General features: G+C 36.3%; 1 protein-coding gene across 5 annotated transcripts in view; it reads left to right on the top strand.

Annotated features, from left to right (window-relative positions):
• Window positions 1-13978, top strand: part of LOC136027585 (serine/threonine-protein kinase mig-15-like) — a 130636-nt gene that overhangs the window by 16903 nt on the left and 99755 nt on the right. For 4 of the 5 annotated variants that reach the window (XM_065704967.1, XM_065704965.1, XM_065704969.1 and 1 more), the window contains exons 2-5: window positions 137-257; window positions 3284-3340; window positions 6000-6044; window positions 13797-13877. In XM_065704967.1, coding sequence (XP_065561039.1) covers window positions 141-257; window positions 3284-3340; window positions 6000-6044; window positions 13797-13877 — 300 coding nt within the window. In that variant the 5' untranslated portion in view covers window positions 137-140. The remainder of the gene's footprint in view (window positions 1-136; window positions 258-3283; window positions 3341-5999; window positions 6045-13796; window positions 13878-13978) is intronic. The other variant, XM_065704966.1, reaches the window with a different exon arrangement.

The following is a 13978-nucleotide window of genomic DNA, read 5'->3' as shown; positions in this document are numbered from 1 at the left end:
AATTTATTTGGAAATATTTACTGAATTTCTATTCAATTTTTCTACCCAACAAATCCTGTTTTTGTTCGAGTCCAATTTTATTCTGTTTTCGCAATTGCTCCACCCCTGCAGTATTATTATTATTTATTTATTTTAGCAGGATGGCTCAACCTGGTCATACTCTAGACGATATAGATCTATCTAATTTGAAAGATCCAGCTGGCATTTTTGAACTGATAGAAGTTGTTGGGAATGGAACTTATGGACAAGTGTATAAGGTTTGTAGATTCATTATTTCTTCATTGTTTCCAGATTCATTATTCATAAGGATTAACATTCTGTGCGTTGTTAGTGAATAAACTGTGCTTTATGCCTCTGTCCCCTCCTCTAACTTTACATCCCTTCCTACATTTTTTTCTCTGGCATGTGCAAAGTGACAACTGAACATCTTGAACTCTCTTGCCAGATATAGCTTCATGGGTTTAGTGTAATTATCATGTCCCTATTGTTTCCTTTTTCAACTGTGAGGATTTGCCCATTGATTTTTGAATTAAAATCGAGTAGTTGTCGGCATCAAGTCATGGCTAACTGTAGAAAAAGCCAAGACAGATAGTCCAATTGAATGAGAAACAATTCTGGCATTAACCCCCCTTATTAGGTTTGTATAAAAATGATGTTAGTTCATTTGTTAATAGATATGGCAATCTATTATCCGTCCAAGCGTCATTCCTAGTTTAGTAGAACTGAGAGCCATTGAGAACAACAATCAGAGCTGAAGAGTCATTGAATTGATAACTTACTCTTTTGGATTAAAACCCATAGATTTGAAATATTTGTTAATATATTGATATGAAAAAAAAGTTGTATGAAATGCTTAGAAATTGTGACTGTGTGAGTTTCAGGTTTTTCTAGCATAGAAACCCAACCACAATGTGTCAGTTTTACAAAAAGACAGACAGTGTCATTGCCCTAAGCAAAGCTCTTATCATGCTCAGAGTCACATTGTTGACCACAAGAGTATACTATGGAATTGATAAATTTAGGCTTATGATCTACCTATGAATTTCTTATATTTTTGAGGTTCTTTGAACTTATCCTTAAATGGATGATGTTGGTTGAAATATGTTAGCTTTTTTAGCCGATTTCAGTTTCGTCCTTGTGGCACTATATTTCTTATTGTTTTTGTTCCCGTGCTAGTTCCTCTTTGCTTAGTTTCAATTGGCATTGGCAGAGGTATGATGTCATATGAGCTGTGAGTTATTTTGTCATGAAAAGAACAATTGCAATTTTTGTTACATGGTTTTTTCCTGTGTTCATTCTTGTATTTATACATATGTTTCTTGCTCTTGTGTTTGTTCCAGTGTTTGGCCCTTGATTAATGTCTCTTTGTTGCAGTATTCTTTTGCTCTTGTATCTTTTCATGTTATTGTTCCTGTCTTCTGTCCTATTTTCCTCCCTGTGATGTTCCTCTATCCCTTCCTTCTTGTGTTGTTCTTGTGCTCCTGTGCCTTTACCTCTACATTTGATCTTGTGTTTATTACTCTTTCCTTAGTTTTAATAAGCTGTGACAGCGGTATGATATCAGTCTAACTGTTAGTTGTTTTGTCGTGAAAGGTACAGTTTATAGCTCAATTGCATTGTTCAACGTATGACTTTTGTTTGACTAAAGCGACTAAAGTTCGACTGTTTGTCATAATACTTAAAGAAAGACTGCTCAAATACAAGGGCTGTTGAATTTGAAAGAAAAGTATTAAGAATTTTAAGATATTAGTGTAAAGTGTGAGGATCGAGGAAGGGCTAGCCCCCCCTCCCTCATATACAGAGTAGTTTCTGATCGTTTTAAGTTTTAATGCTGCTCCTCACTGTCAGATGGAAAAAAACTTCTTTTTTTTAAATATGATTAAGAGACTCCTTGCAAATTGGAAATTGTGTAACGTATTGATGTGGCCAATGCAAGAATGTTACAAATAGGGTCCAATTCCAGCCAAGTTCAAAGCCAAGTCTAGTTCAAAATATGCTCTATAAATTTCTAATAGAAGTAGCAGAGACGAAGAGAGAAAAAATATGAAGATGTAAGAAAGAAACAGGACTACTGCCAGTCGAAGGAAAAGACAAACTGAAACGACAGAGATGTTTCGCCTGTATAAAACAAGTTGTCTTTGATGCTAAGAAAAAAAAATATTAAACCTAAAATAATCTAAAACCAAATTAAATAAAATCTAAAACCAAGAAAAGAAAAACAATATACAATTGATGCTATACGAATTGATCCTGTTTGTTTCCTCCATCTTGAGATTTTTCTCTCTCTGTTTTTGTTATGGCTGGGCAGTTCGACTTTAGATCTTTCAATAGAAGTAGCAGAAACAAAATGAAAATTACTAATATTTGACAAATAAGTACAACTGTCTTTATTATTAATTTGGTAATATTACAGAAAAATTTTCTTGCTTGGAGTTGCTTTTCAACATTTTCTATTGGTTTTAAATCATGGATCTCCTTTTTAATTGTTCTTATAGCCTTTCCTGTTTTTCATTATTATTCTTGTTAGAATTTTTTTTGTTTGGTTTTAATGTACAGAAATGTTTCCATAGAAGGTGCTCTTAGACACCTTTACATAATGGTCTTTGATTGTTTTTATTTCTAAATCCAATAACTGCCAGACAAACAGCAGAGAAAATGGTTAAGAAGAATATTGCTTGTTTTATTTTAATGTATCAATTATTTTGTAGAATAAATTTTAAATTTTTCTGCTTGTTTTACTATATGGAAATTGCGTTTCAAATACATTTAGTCAAATTTAAATGATTTCAACTGACAAATAGCTTTTGTCTGTATTACTAGCATATTAACCACTAATCAAGGATTAATTCATTTTTAATCAATGTCAAACTAGTCAAGTGAGTTTGTCAACTTGGCTTCTAAAAAAAACGTGGAATTTATTAGCTTGAAGTTTTTTTGTCATTTGGAACATAAATATCTATTGTTGTGTACATTTTTTCTAATTTTGTTTTGTTTGTAAAATTGTCACTGTGGTTCAGATATTGGTTCGACTTCTCAGGCTCCTATATACTAAGGGTTCCAATTCGTGGGCCCGGTGCAACTACCCCCTCCCCCATATTTTGAATTTTTTTTTTTGTATTTTCATTGAAAAGTATTTTTTTTCCATTTAAAAACATAAAATTGCGCCCCCCTAGATTTGGAAAATTAAATTGTTTTCTCCTCTTCGTTTTTGTGAATTGGCGCTACTGTCATCTTCTGTGAAAACAAACCTTTTTAGTTTGGTCAATTGATCTTTTTCTTTCAGGGACGCCATACAAAAACTGGTCAACTTGCTGCAATTAAGCTTATGGATGTCACAGAAGTAAGTATAATTTATAATTTTATCTGGGAATTGTTTACCAATGACGTGATTAAAATAAAATAGGCTAAATTTTTTATCCATAAACATGAAATAGAAGAATGTAGTTGCTTGTAGAAAGTACTTGTACCTATGATACCCTAAAACTAGGTTATAACGTACTAATCCTTTTTGGTATTTAAAAATATTGATTCCAAATCCTTACTATAATTGAAAATACTATTCAACTGATTAAGTATTATCTTTTCTTATTGGTTAGTGTTAGAGTGTACAGCATGGCAATGGAAATCAATTATCAGTTGCTAAGTTCATAATTTTTATATTTTTTTCTTTCTAGTAAAAGTCAACTAAAATGCTCCAGTGAAAAAATACATAAAACCGAAGCAAGATATACTTGACTTCGATCATCTTTTAAAAATTGGTTAAAATAAAGTCTACTTAATGCAAACTTTTGAAAAAGAAAAAAGCTTGAATGCAATAGGCTATTTAAGCTACAATGCATCCTGTTTTGAATATTAAGCTTTTAAGTGTTTTAACAGTTGTTTTTTTTTTTTTTTTTTCGGCCTTGGGCATGTTGGAGATACCAAATTTTCTGATACATTTCACCAGGAAACGGAAAACTGTCTCGGATTTCTGGGACTTCTAGTCACAGTTGGTTTAGAAGAACCCTACCATACCTCCTCCCCTTCTCTAACAAATAGCAAGAGTTTTTGCACTTTCCAGGGGGGAGAAGACAGAATAGAAGAGAAGAAGAGAATAAAAGAGGGGAGGGTCGTCTCTAAATTATGTTACGACCGTGGAGTATCAACCTCCGATTTTCGAAGATATCGAATCAACAGTTAGAAACGTTGGAGTAGAGTGTGGTCAGGATTTAGAAGTGAAAGTTGTTGGTGCCAAAGTTAAATATGCCACTGTGGATCCTCGAGCTCTCCTGGCCAAGCTTTGTTGCAAAAAAAAAATCTTCACTGAGAAATTACACCTGATAATCTCAATTCAACTCCAGAGTTTGATGCTGAATGAAGCAATGGACTGTTGAATCTTGCGGACCTGAAGCAAGTTCGGCAATGACTCATAAAAATCTAAGCAGTGATAGCTCCACCCTAGTAAAGAGTGAACCACGGCCCATAGTAACCGGAAGTTTAAAAAGGAGTTTTGACAAAAAAAAACTGCCTAGTGAGATATAATTCTAAATTGAAGCTGGTTCAAGAATGGTAACTTTTATTTCAGTTAACCTACGACGTACACATCAGATCCTAATCTCTATTTAATACACTGATTTTACTAATTCACACACCCGAAACCAAACTAAATATTCACCTTCCCACATCCCACACATTCCGCTCAAGTATCGATTGCTCCACTTCCATGTCATATAAACCCCTTCAATCTCAACTTTTAAGAGAAAAGAAGACACCAGTGGGAGTTCAAACTGACGACTAAGAACACGCCTTTAAAACCGCGGTCCTACAGATATTGAGTCACAAACCTTAAACTCACAGTATTATTTTTTTTTCTTCCCAGAGTACCATTGAAACAGTCCAATCTTTCTTTACCTTTTATATTGTGTAAATAGTTGTTCTAATCTGTTCGAACAGTTAGTATTGGAACACAGAACAATTAGCATGTCACAAAAAAATTATACAGTTTGATATTGTTAATGTTGGGCATTAACCAACATTATCATTTTCTAAAATAGCCCGTCTAAAAGCATGGAAAAAGGGTTGTTATTCATTAGCCCCAGAAAGAGGGTGACACTTTTAGGGTCCGGTCAGGGCGGCTCGTAGGCTAGTTACGCCATTAAGTAAAGTAGTAAGTAAGACGGCACTAGACCCTTAAGGTCCAAACCGGTGGTACTGATTTCTGTTTCGCGGCCCTTCAGCCAGGAAGCGCAATGGGGGTTGGGAGCCAGCCATGCTCTGCTTTCGCACACCCCTCCCGTTTAGTTACGCCATTGGGTATGATGATTAGAGTTCAATTGAAGTCGAACAGCGTCAGATTTCATGTCCATATTTTTTAACATATACAATGCCTCCTTTGATTTAATTGCACTCAATCTATTCAGTTCACTTTTTTTCCACTAATATATATTTTGGTGGACCACGGTCAGTTCTATGTTCAGATATTTGACGGGTTTCTAGTTGATACATTTTTAGAGTGACGGGTTTGAGTGCTGTCCGACTTAGAGAGGGAGGGAATATTCCTCCATGTTTAAGTAGATTGGAAGACAAAAACTTCAGCTGCCTTTTCCTGTGAAGGTTGCCTACATGACTTCAAAATGGGCTATCGGTTGAGGTTCATTTATGTATGTTAAATCTAATCCATTGCAATATAAGGTTTATTAATTAGCCATTGAATCTGAGCTGATTGGCCAACTTGGGCTGGAAAAGGGCAGCTTAAAGGACATTTTTGTAGTATCTATTCATTGGATTATTCATTAATTATTGTGCCAGCAGCATATGCTTTCGAAGTGAAGAGTCATATCCTGTGAAATTGTAATACTAAAATTTTTGATCCTAAAAGATGTTCCTTTTTCCAGTCTTTATTTCGGTATTTTTGCACATAAGTTATTCATAAGTAACCTTTAAGCTGCTCTGTGATGCTAAGAAGAAGAATTGCTTCAGGAAATAAGTTCTTACAGTTCTCATTTTAGTTTCTTTTTTAGGATGAAGAAGAAGAAATAAAACTGGAAATCAATGTTCTCAAAAAGGTAAACATATTCCTTTTCATTCTTTGCTAAGTACTTGTGAGAAAATTTTTATCTTGGATTCGCACACCTGTAATTTTAGCTTCCTGTGGGAATGTATCTTAATGTAAAGTTATTCTTTTATCCTTCTGAGTCTCTAAACTCTTCATAACATAATTACCATAACAGAAACGTGGGAGTGAGTAGAAAACAAAATAAAAGTCATGGAGATATATTTTTTTTGTAAAGCAGTTGGGTAAAGATTATATGTAGTAATATGGTGGGACAAAGTTAAGAAGAAACATTAATTACTATACGGCAGCCGTCTTGCATGCTAAATTAAACACACACACACACATTTTATTGGGTTCGATACCGGTATATTGGTAGCGTACCGATACGATACCTATATACTTTTCCAATAAATTCCCTTCCGGAAAAAAACCTTACCTAGAGTTTAAACCCCCTATTCTCTGTCCATATTCATACTTGCATGTTTCTTCCTGGTCTATTAGACACCTAAGAACAGCCTCAATAATTCACTATGGATTCCAAAAATTAGGTCATTTACAAAAATGGTTTGATTTTCTTTAACTTTTTTGTCTGAGCACACAAACGAAATGGCGGATATTTACGGAAGTGACAAATAAAAAATATCATCAAAGAAGCTGTTAAAGTTACATAAACAGAAATACATCAGTCTTTTACTAACGAATCCATGCTAGGCACACTGAATACAGGGGTGCAGCTAGAGTTTTAAATTTGGAGGTGGAATTTAAAGAATTTGTCGACGAAATCGTCCAGTATGCCGACAATATGGACACACAAGCTAAATTTCTAAGATAAATTTCCATGGTGTTGACATGCGGCGGGACAACTTGGAACTCACCCCCTCCCCCTCATCGCCTTAAAATACATACTCTTCTCCTTAGCTGCACTCCTTACTAGATATAATGGTTTTAACTGATTGAATCTTGGATCTTTCATCCATGCAAGTAAACATTCATTAAACAAAAGTGTATTTAAATTATTCTGGAAATGTAGTTCCTCCTTATTCCCCTGCATGCAGATCGCCTAGATCGCCATGTCCATCGCCTAGGGTCACATTCACAATACCACAGCAGCTTATACAGAAACGAAACAATCTAACGCTTTTCAGGAATAAACTTGCGTTTTGGGTGTTCCTTTTCTTTGTAGGGAGTTGTTTTTGAGTATGAAATCGAAGCCTGTTTCTACGTAAAAAATTTACTCTGATTATTTTCACTTTCTTTTGTTACTTAACTTAGACAAACTGACATTGTAAATTTTATTTTTAATTCGTGAAAAAACCTGAAAAACTGTTGCAGCTCATTAGTGTACTCTTTTTCATTCAAAAATTAATTTTTTAGCAAGAACTCTAAACTTATTGGATGCTTAGAGACTTAAGTAATATTTTTCAAACAGTTCGTGGTAATGAACTGTAGTAAGGAGCGACCCGGCTTAATAGTAAACGAAACTCAAAAAACGGAATTTCGATGCTGAAAGATATATCAAAAGAATCGGATTTTTATGCGTTTAAATATATAAGTTTGGAAAACTTATATTTCCCCCTATTTTGGAAAATAGGGGGAAACACCCCCTAAAAGTCATAGGATTTTAACGAAAATCACACCATCGCATTCAGCGTATCAGAGAACCCTACTGTAGAAGTTTCAAGCTCCTATCTACAAAAATGTGGGATTTCGTATTTTTTGCCAGAAGACAAATCACGGGTGCGTGTTTATTTGTTTGTTTTTTTTTTTCCAGGGGTCATCGTATCGACCAAGTGGTCCTAGAGTGTTGCAAGAGGGCTCATTCTAACGGAAATGAAAAGTTCTAGTGCCCTTTTTAAGTGACCGAAAAAATTGGAGGGCACCTAGGCCCCCTCCCACGCTCATTTTTTCCCAAAGTCAACAGATCAAAATTTTGAGATAGCCATTTTGTTCCGCATAGTTGAAAACCATAATAACTATGTCTTTGGGGATGACTTACACCCCCCCCCCCACAGTCCCTGGGGGAGGGGCTGCAAGTTACAAACTTTGACCAATGTTTACATACAGTAATGGTTATCGGGAAGTGTACCGATGTTTTCAGGGGGATTTTTTTGTTTTGGGTGTGGGGTTCAGGGGAGGGGGCTATATGGGAGGATCTCTCCTTGGAGGAATATTTCATGGGGGAAGAGAAATTCAATTAAAAGGGCGCAGGATTTTCTAGCATTGCTATTAAAAAAAAAAACAATGAAAATATAAACATGAAAAAGTTTTTTCAATTGAAAGTAAGGAGAAGAATTAAAACTTAAACGAACTGAGAATATTACGCAAATGAGGGGTTCTAAAAATACTTTAGCATAAAGAGTGAGGTATTTAGGAGGAGATAAATACTTCGCTCTTTATGCTAAATTATTTTTAGTAATTTCAACTATTTATTCTACGGCGTTTCTGATTCAGGGGTCATTCTTAAAGAATTGGGACAAAACTTAAGATTTAGTGTGAAAAGCGAGGTATTAACGAGGGGACAAACCCCCTCATATATATAATCAAAAATATAAGAATATAAAAGTTTGTTACGTAAGTTAATTCTTAAGTTACGTATATTTTTTACTAATAATAAGAGCTAAGAGTTCATATGGCACTTGTGACGAGGCGAGAAGAGCTAAGAGCCAAGAGATCATATGGTATGAGCTCTAACAAAATTCTATGAATCAATAGATTGATTTAAAAAGGAAAATAAGAGGCTTAATGCCGGTCAGGATTTAAAATAAGAGCTCTGAGTTCGATGTCCTTCTAGATATCAAAATTCATCAAGATCCGATCACCCACTCGTAAGTTTTAAATACCTATTTTTTTCTAATTCTTCCTCTCCCTTTAGCCCCCCAGATGGTCGAATCTGAGAAAACGACCTTATCAAGTCAAATTGTGCAGCTCCCTGACACGCCTACCAATTCTCATCGTCCTAGCACGTCCAGAAGCACCAAACTTGCCAAATCAATGAACCCCTCCCCCCAACTCCTCCAAAGAGAGCGAATCCAGTACGATTCTGTCAATCACGTATCAAGGACATTTGTTTATTCTATCCACCAAGCTTCATCCAGATTACTCCACTCCAAGTGTTTTTCCAAGATTTCCCCCTCCAACTCCCCCCAATGTCAAAAGATCTGGTCGGGATTTGAAATAAGAGCTCTGAGACATGAATTCCTTCTAAAAATCAAATTTCATTAAGATCCGATCATCTATTCGTAAGATAAAAATACCCCAATTTTCACGTTTTCCAAGAATTCCGGTTTCCCCCTCCAACTCCCCCCAATGTCGGGTCCGACAGGATCTGGTCGGAATTTAAAATTAGAACTTTAAAGCACAAGATCCTTCTAAATATCAAATTTCATTAAGATCTGGTCACCCTTTCGTAAGTTACAAATACCTAAATTTTCAAAATAACCCCCCCCCCCCCAATTCCACCAAAGAGAGCAGATCCGGTCCGGTCATGTCAGTCACGTATCTTACACAGGTTTCTATCCTTCCCATCCAGTTTCATCCTGATCTCACCGCTTTAACTTTTTCAGCCAATAATTATTTTCCTTCGATGGAAAATTCTAAAAACCAGACTGCGTGACACCTTGGGGTACCTAATCATCGTCAATTTTTTTAGATTTTTTGGAGGAACCTTTCTATGTTTTCTAGCGTGTACTCAGTTGAGGACAGTGTGATCAACTTTGTAGTTTTTCATCAGATATAGTGAGTTTATTGAGAAGTTATAAAAAAATACTAAGCACAGACAAATTTCACTTTTTAATGTGGAACTCTTTGAAGCAGTTCCTGTCCTCTTCTAGACACAATGGAACATTGCATTTCAAACACATAGTGCGAGTTTTCAACACGCATGGCGAGTTTTTACACCTACTCTGGCCCTTTACTTTTTGAGGCCAATGAGAGAATGCATCATTTTTCACTGCTGAGCACGGACGCTGCAACTTCATCTTTCTTTTGCGAGATACTGATTCGTCTACATTTTCATGTTCGTCCTCCTCACTAGAGGTGAGAGACCTTGGGCGACCCCTTCTTCTGGGGGTCATGCCTTCAGCAGACGTAAGCGCCTCTGCTATTTCCATGCGGAAGGAGAGCAAGTCCATCGAGCGATCTGCTTTGGCCTTCCGATCAGCTACATATTCTAGCCATGAATTGCAGATGGATAGGTCGACCATGTGGAAGATCAGTCTCATGGTCCATTTCTTAGATCTAATGAATGTTCGGTAATATGATAGCATTTGATCCATCTTGTCCACTCCACCCATATACTGGTTATACAGGGATACAACTTGGGGCTGGTCAACCTGCAAGTAGGCTTTTGTTTGTTTACACCATCTGCGTACCTTGTTCACTGCTCCACTTTCAATCATATTCGATGCAAGGATAACTGATCTGTTGTCCATCCATTTCAACAAGCAAGTATCTCAACTACTAGCCACTACTTCACAGAATGATCCCCTTCCTCTCTTTTTCATGTCAGAATCAGTTTCCAGCCTAGCTCCCTGAAGCCTGTTGCTTCGTATAGTGACTGTTCTGTAGAGGCCCGTCTCACTTAGTCTTTCCAGCAAAGCCAAAGACGTAAAGAAATTGTCGAAATAAAGTTTAGTAAATTCCACAAGCTGAAGTCGTCCAGCAAGATTCAAAACCATACCTGCTCCAAGGCCAAAGCTTTTGTACTCTTCAGCCATGTTCGTCTTTTTGCTCTGATAAATTTCAAAAGAGAGTACTCTTCCATCCGCATTACACAGCACGAAGATTTTGATGCCCCATGGGCAAGGTTTTCCCCGAATATACTGTTTGATATCAAGGTTTCCAGTAAAAGGGACCATCTGCTCGTCACAGGAGAGGTGCTCAGACGGAGAAATAGTCTGCGTTTTCTTCTGCACAATATCAATAATAGGTCGCACTTTCCAAAGACGATCCAAGTTATCAGGGTCTTTGGAAGTATTATCAACCAAGTGAACGAAGGACCGAAGGCGGGAAAATTTCGTTATTTGAAAGAAACAACGAAAAAAGCAATGTAAAAATTACACGCCGCTTGCTCAGTTTGCTATGCGTTGATCACACTGTACTCGGTTGAGGACATGTAGTTTGAGAAAAATCGCCTGCCCTCCAGTGTTCACGCAGTTAGTCTATTTTGGCCACTAGATGTCTTTACTTATCTTGTCTAAGTATTAGTTGTTAGATATGGCCTTAGATTCATCCATATTCTTACACATAGACTGGAGTCTTACCTGGTTCTGCACTATTTTGAGATCCATCCATTCCTCAACTTCAAACCTTTGTATAAAATGGTGTTTTGAAGTTAGAACTTTCAAACTTTTTTCAGATTATTTCTTGATGAATGAAGCTTATGGCGCGCTAATTTGAATGCATATTTACCTGTAACATAAGACACTAGGTGGCAGATAATGGTATGTTCTCAACTGAGAACAAAATGACTGAAAGGGTTAAGTATTTTCTAAGATTTCCGGTCCCCCCAACTGCCCCCCCAATTACGCTTGATCCGGTTGAGATTTAAAACAAGAGATCTGAGCTACGAGGTCCATTTAAATATGAAGTTTCATGAAGATCCGATCACTCATTTGTAAGTTAAAAATACGTAATTTTTTCTTATTTTTCAGAATTAACCCCCCCCCCCCAATAGAGCGGATCCGTTCCAATTATGTAAATCACGTATGTAAGACTTCTGCTTATTTTTCCCACCAAGTTTCATCCCAATCCCTCCAATCTAAGCGTTTTCCATGATTTTAGGTTCCCCTACCCCAAACTCATTTTTTACTAATTTTTCAGAATTAACCCCTCCCCCAACTACCCCAAAGAGAGCGGATCCGTTCCGGTCATGTCAATCATGTATCTAGGACCTGTGCTTATTTTTCCCACCAAGTTTCATCCCGATCCCTCCACTCTAAGTGTTTTCCAAGTTTTAGGTTTCCCCCTCCCAAATCCCCCCATTGTCACCAGATCCTGTCGGGATTTAAAATAAGAGCTCTAAGATACGATATCCTTCTAAACATCAAATTTCATTGAGATCCGATCACCCGTTCGTAAGTTAAAAATACCTCATTTTTTCTAATTTTTCAGAATTACCCCCCCCCCAACTACTCCAAAGAGAGAGGATCCGTTCCGATTATGTCAATCATGTATCTGGGACTTGTGCTTATTTTTCCCATCAAGTTTCATCCCGATCCCTCCACTCTTAAGTGTTTTCCAAGATTTTAGGTTTCCCCCCTCCAACCCTCCCCCCCCCCAATGTCATCAGATCCGGTCGGGATTTAAAATAAGAGCTCTGAGACACAATATCATTCCAAACATCAAATTTAATTAAGATCCCATCACCCGCTCATAAGTTAAAATACTTCATTTTTTCTATTTTTCCGAATTAACCGGCCCCCACTCCCCCCCCCATATGGTCAGATCGGGAAAACGATATTTCTAATTTAATCAGGTCCGGTCCCTGATACGCTTGCCAAATTTCATCTTCCTAGCTTAGCTGGAAGTGCCTAAAGTAGCAAAACCGGGACCGACAGACAGACAGACAGACCGACAGAATTTGCGATTGCTATATGTCACTTGGTTAATACCAAGTGCCATAAAAACGTTCGTTAAAAATTAAAAGTTCTAGTTGCCTTTTTATGTAACCGAAAAATTGGAGGGCAACTAGGCCTCCTTCCCCACCCCTTATTTCTCAAAATCGTCTGATCAAAACTAAGAGAAAGCCATTTAGCCAAAAAAAGAATTAATATGCAAATTTCATTTTAATAATTTATGTACGGAGAGCCAAAATCAGACATTCATTAATTGAAAAACTTTCAGAAATTAAATAAAAAAACAAGTTTTTTGAAATGAAAGTAAGGAGCGACATTAAAACTTAAAACGAACAGAAATATATGAAAGGGAGTTTTCCTCCTCGACACCCCGCTCCTTGCGCTAAAGTTTGATTCTTTCTCGCAACTCTACTGTTTAAAACAATAAAAAACTTTAGCGTAAAGAGCCGGGTGTCGAGGTGGAAAACTCCCTTTCATATACGGAGTAATTTCTGTTCGTTTTAAGTTTTAATGTCGCTCCTTACTTTCATTTCAAAAAAACTTGTTTCTTTTTATTTAATCACAATTGGGTTATACTATGCATTAAAAAAAAAGAAAAAAAAGAAAGATATTTGAGGAAAGTAATAGACCAAAATTAGATGTATACAATGACCCTTATTGTGTCGAGTTACCCACTACATTCACAGAGATTCTACAATTGCATAGATATTTTTCCTGGTGCTTGTATATTTTAAATGGCATCTTCATTTAAAATAAAAGGATTGTAATGCTGTAACAGGCCGTTTTGTTTACTTCGTCGACCTCCAACTCTGGTCTCCTGCAAATAAAAAAAAGAAGAAATGAAAAAAAAAATGTGAGAAAGTAAAGGAAAACAAACCTTTGGTAGAAATTCTTATGAAAGTTGAAAGTTCTGTATTCTCTTGTGCTAGAGCTTGTGTCCTTCCAGGTTTTAACCTTGCTCTTTACTTTCCCTCGAAATACTGTTTTTTGTTGGAAAGCAGTTATTTAAAACTAATACTAAAACAATACAATGCTATTCAGCCCCAACCCCTATTTTTTATAGAATCTTCTCTCATCAAATTCTGTCATAAACATTTTCTCAAAAAAAGGACTTAATTTAGCTTAGAACGAAGTTTTATGATTCTTTTATTTTTTGTAGTAATTATTAAGTGGTTTTCTGATTTCAGTTTAGTCACCATAGAAATATAGCAACATATTTTGGAGCATTTATTAAGAAAAGTCCACCTGGCAAAGACGACCAATTATGGGTAAGGCTTTTATGATTTTCTACTTTTTAGGTTGTTGTAACTGAACTTTCTTAAGTTCAAATAAATAAAAACAAATAGAACAACAATAAATTTCATCAAGG

Source organism: Artemia franciscana, chromosome 5, assembly GCF_032884065.1.
Source record: "Artemia franciscana chromosome 5, ASM3288406v1, whole genome shotgun sequence".
NCBI lineage: Eukaryota > Metazoa > Arthropoda > Branchiopoda > Anostraca > Artemiidae > Artemia > Artemia franciscana.
The sequence above is the reverse complement of the archived record's forward strand: the minus strand, read 5'-3'. Positions and strand labels throughout refer to the sequence as shown.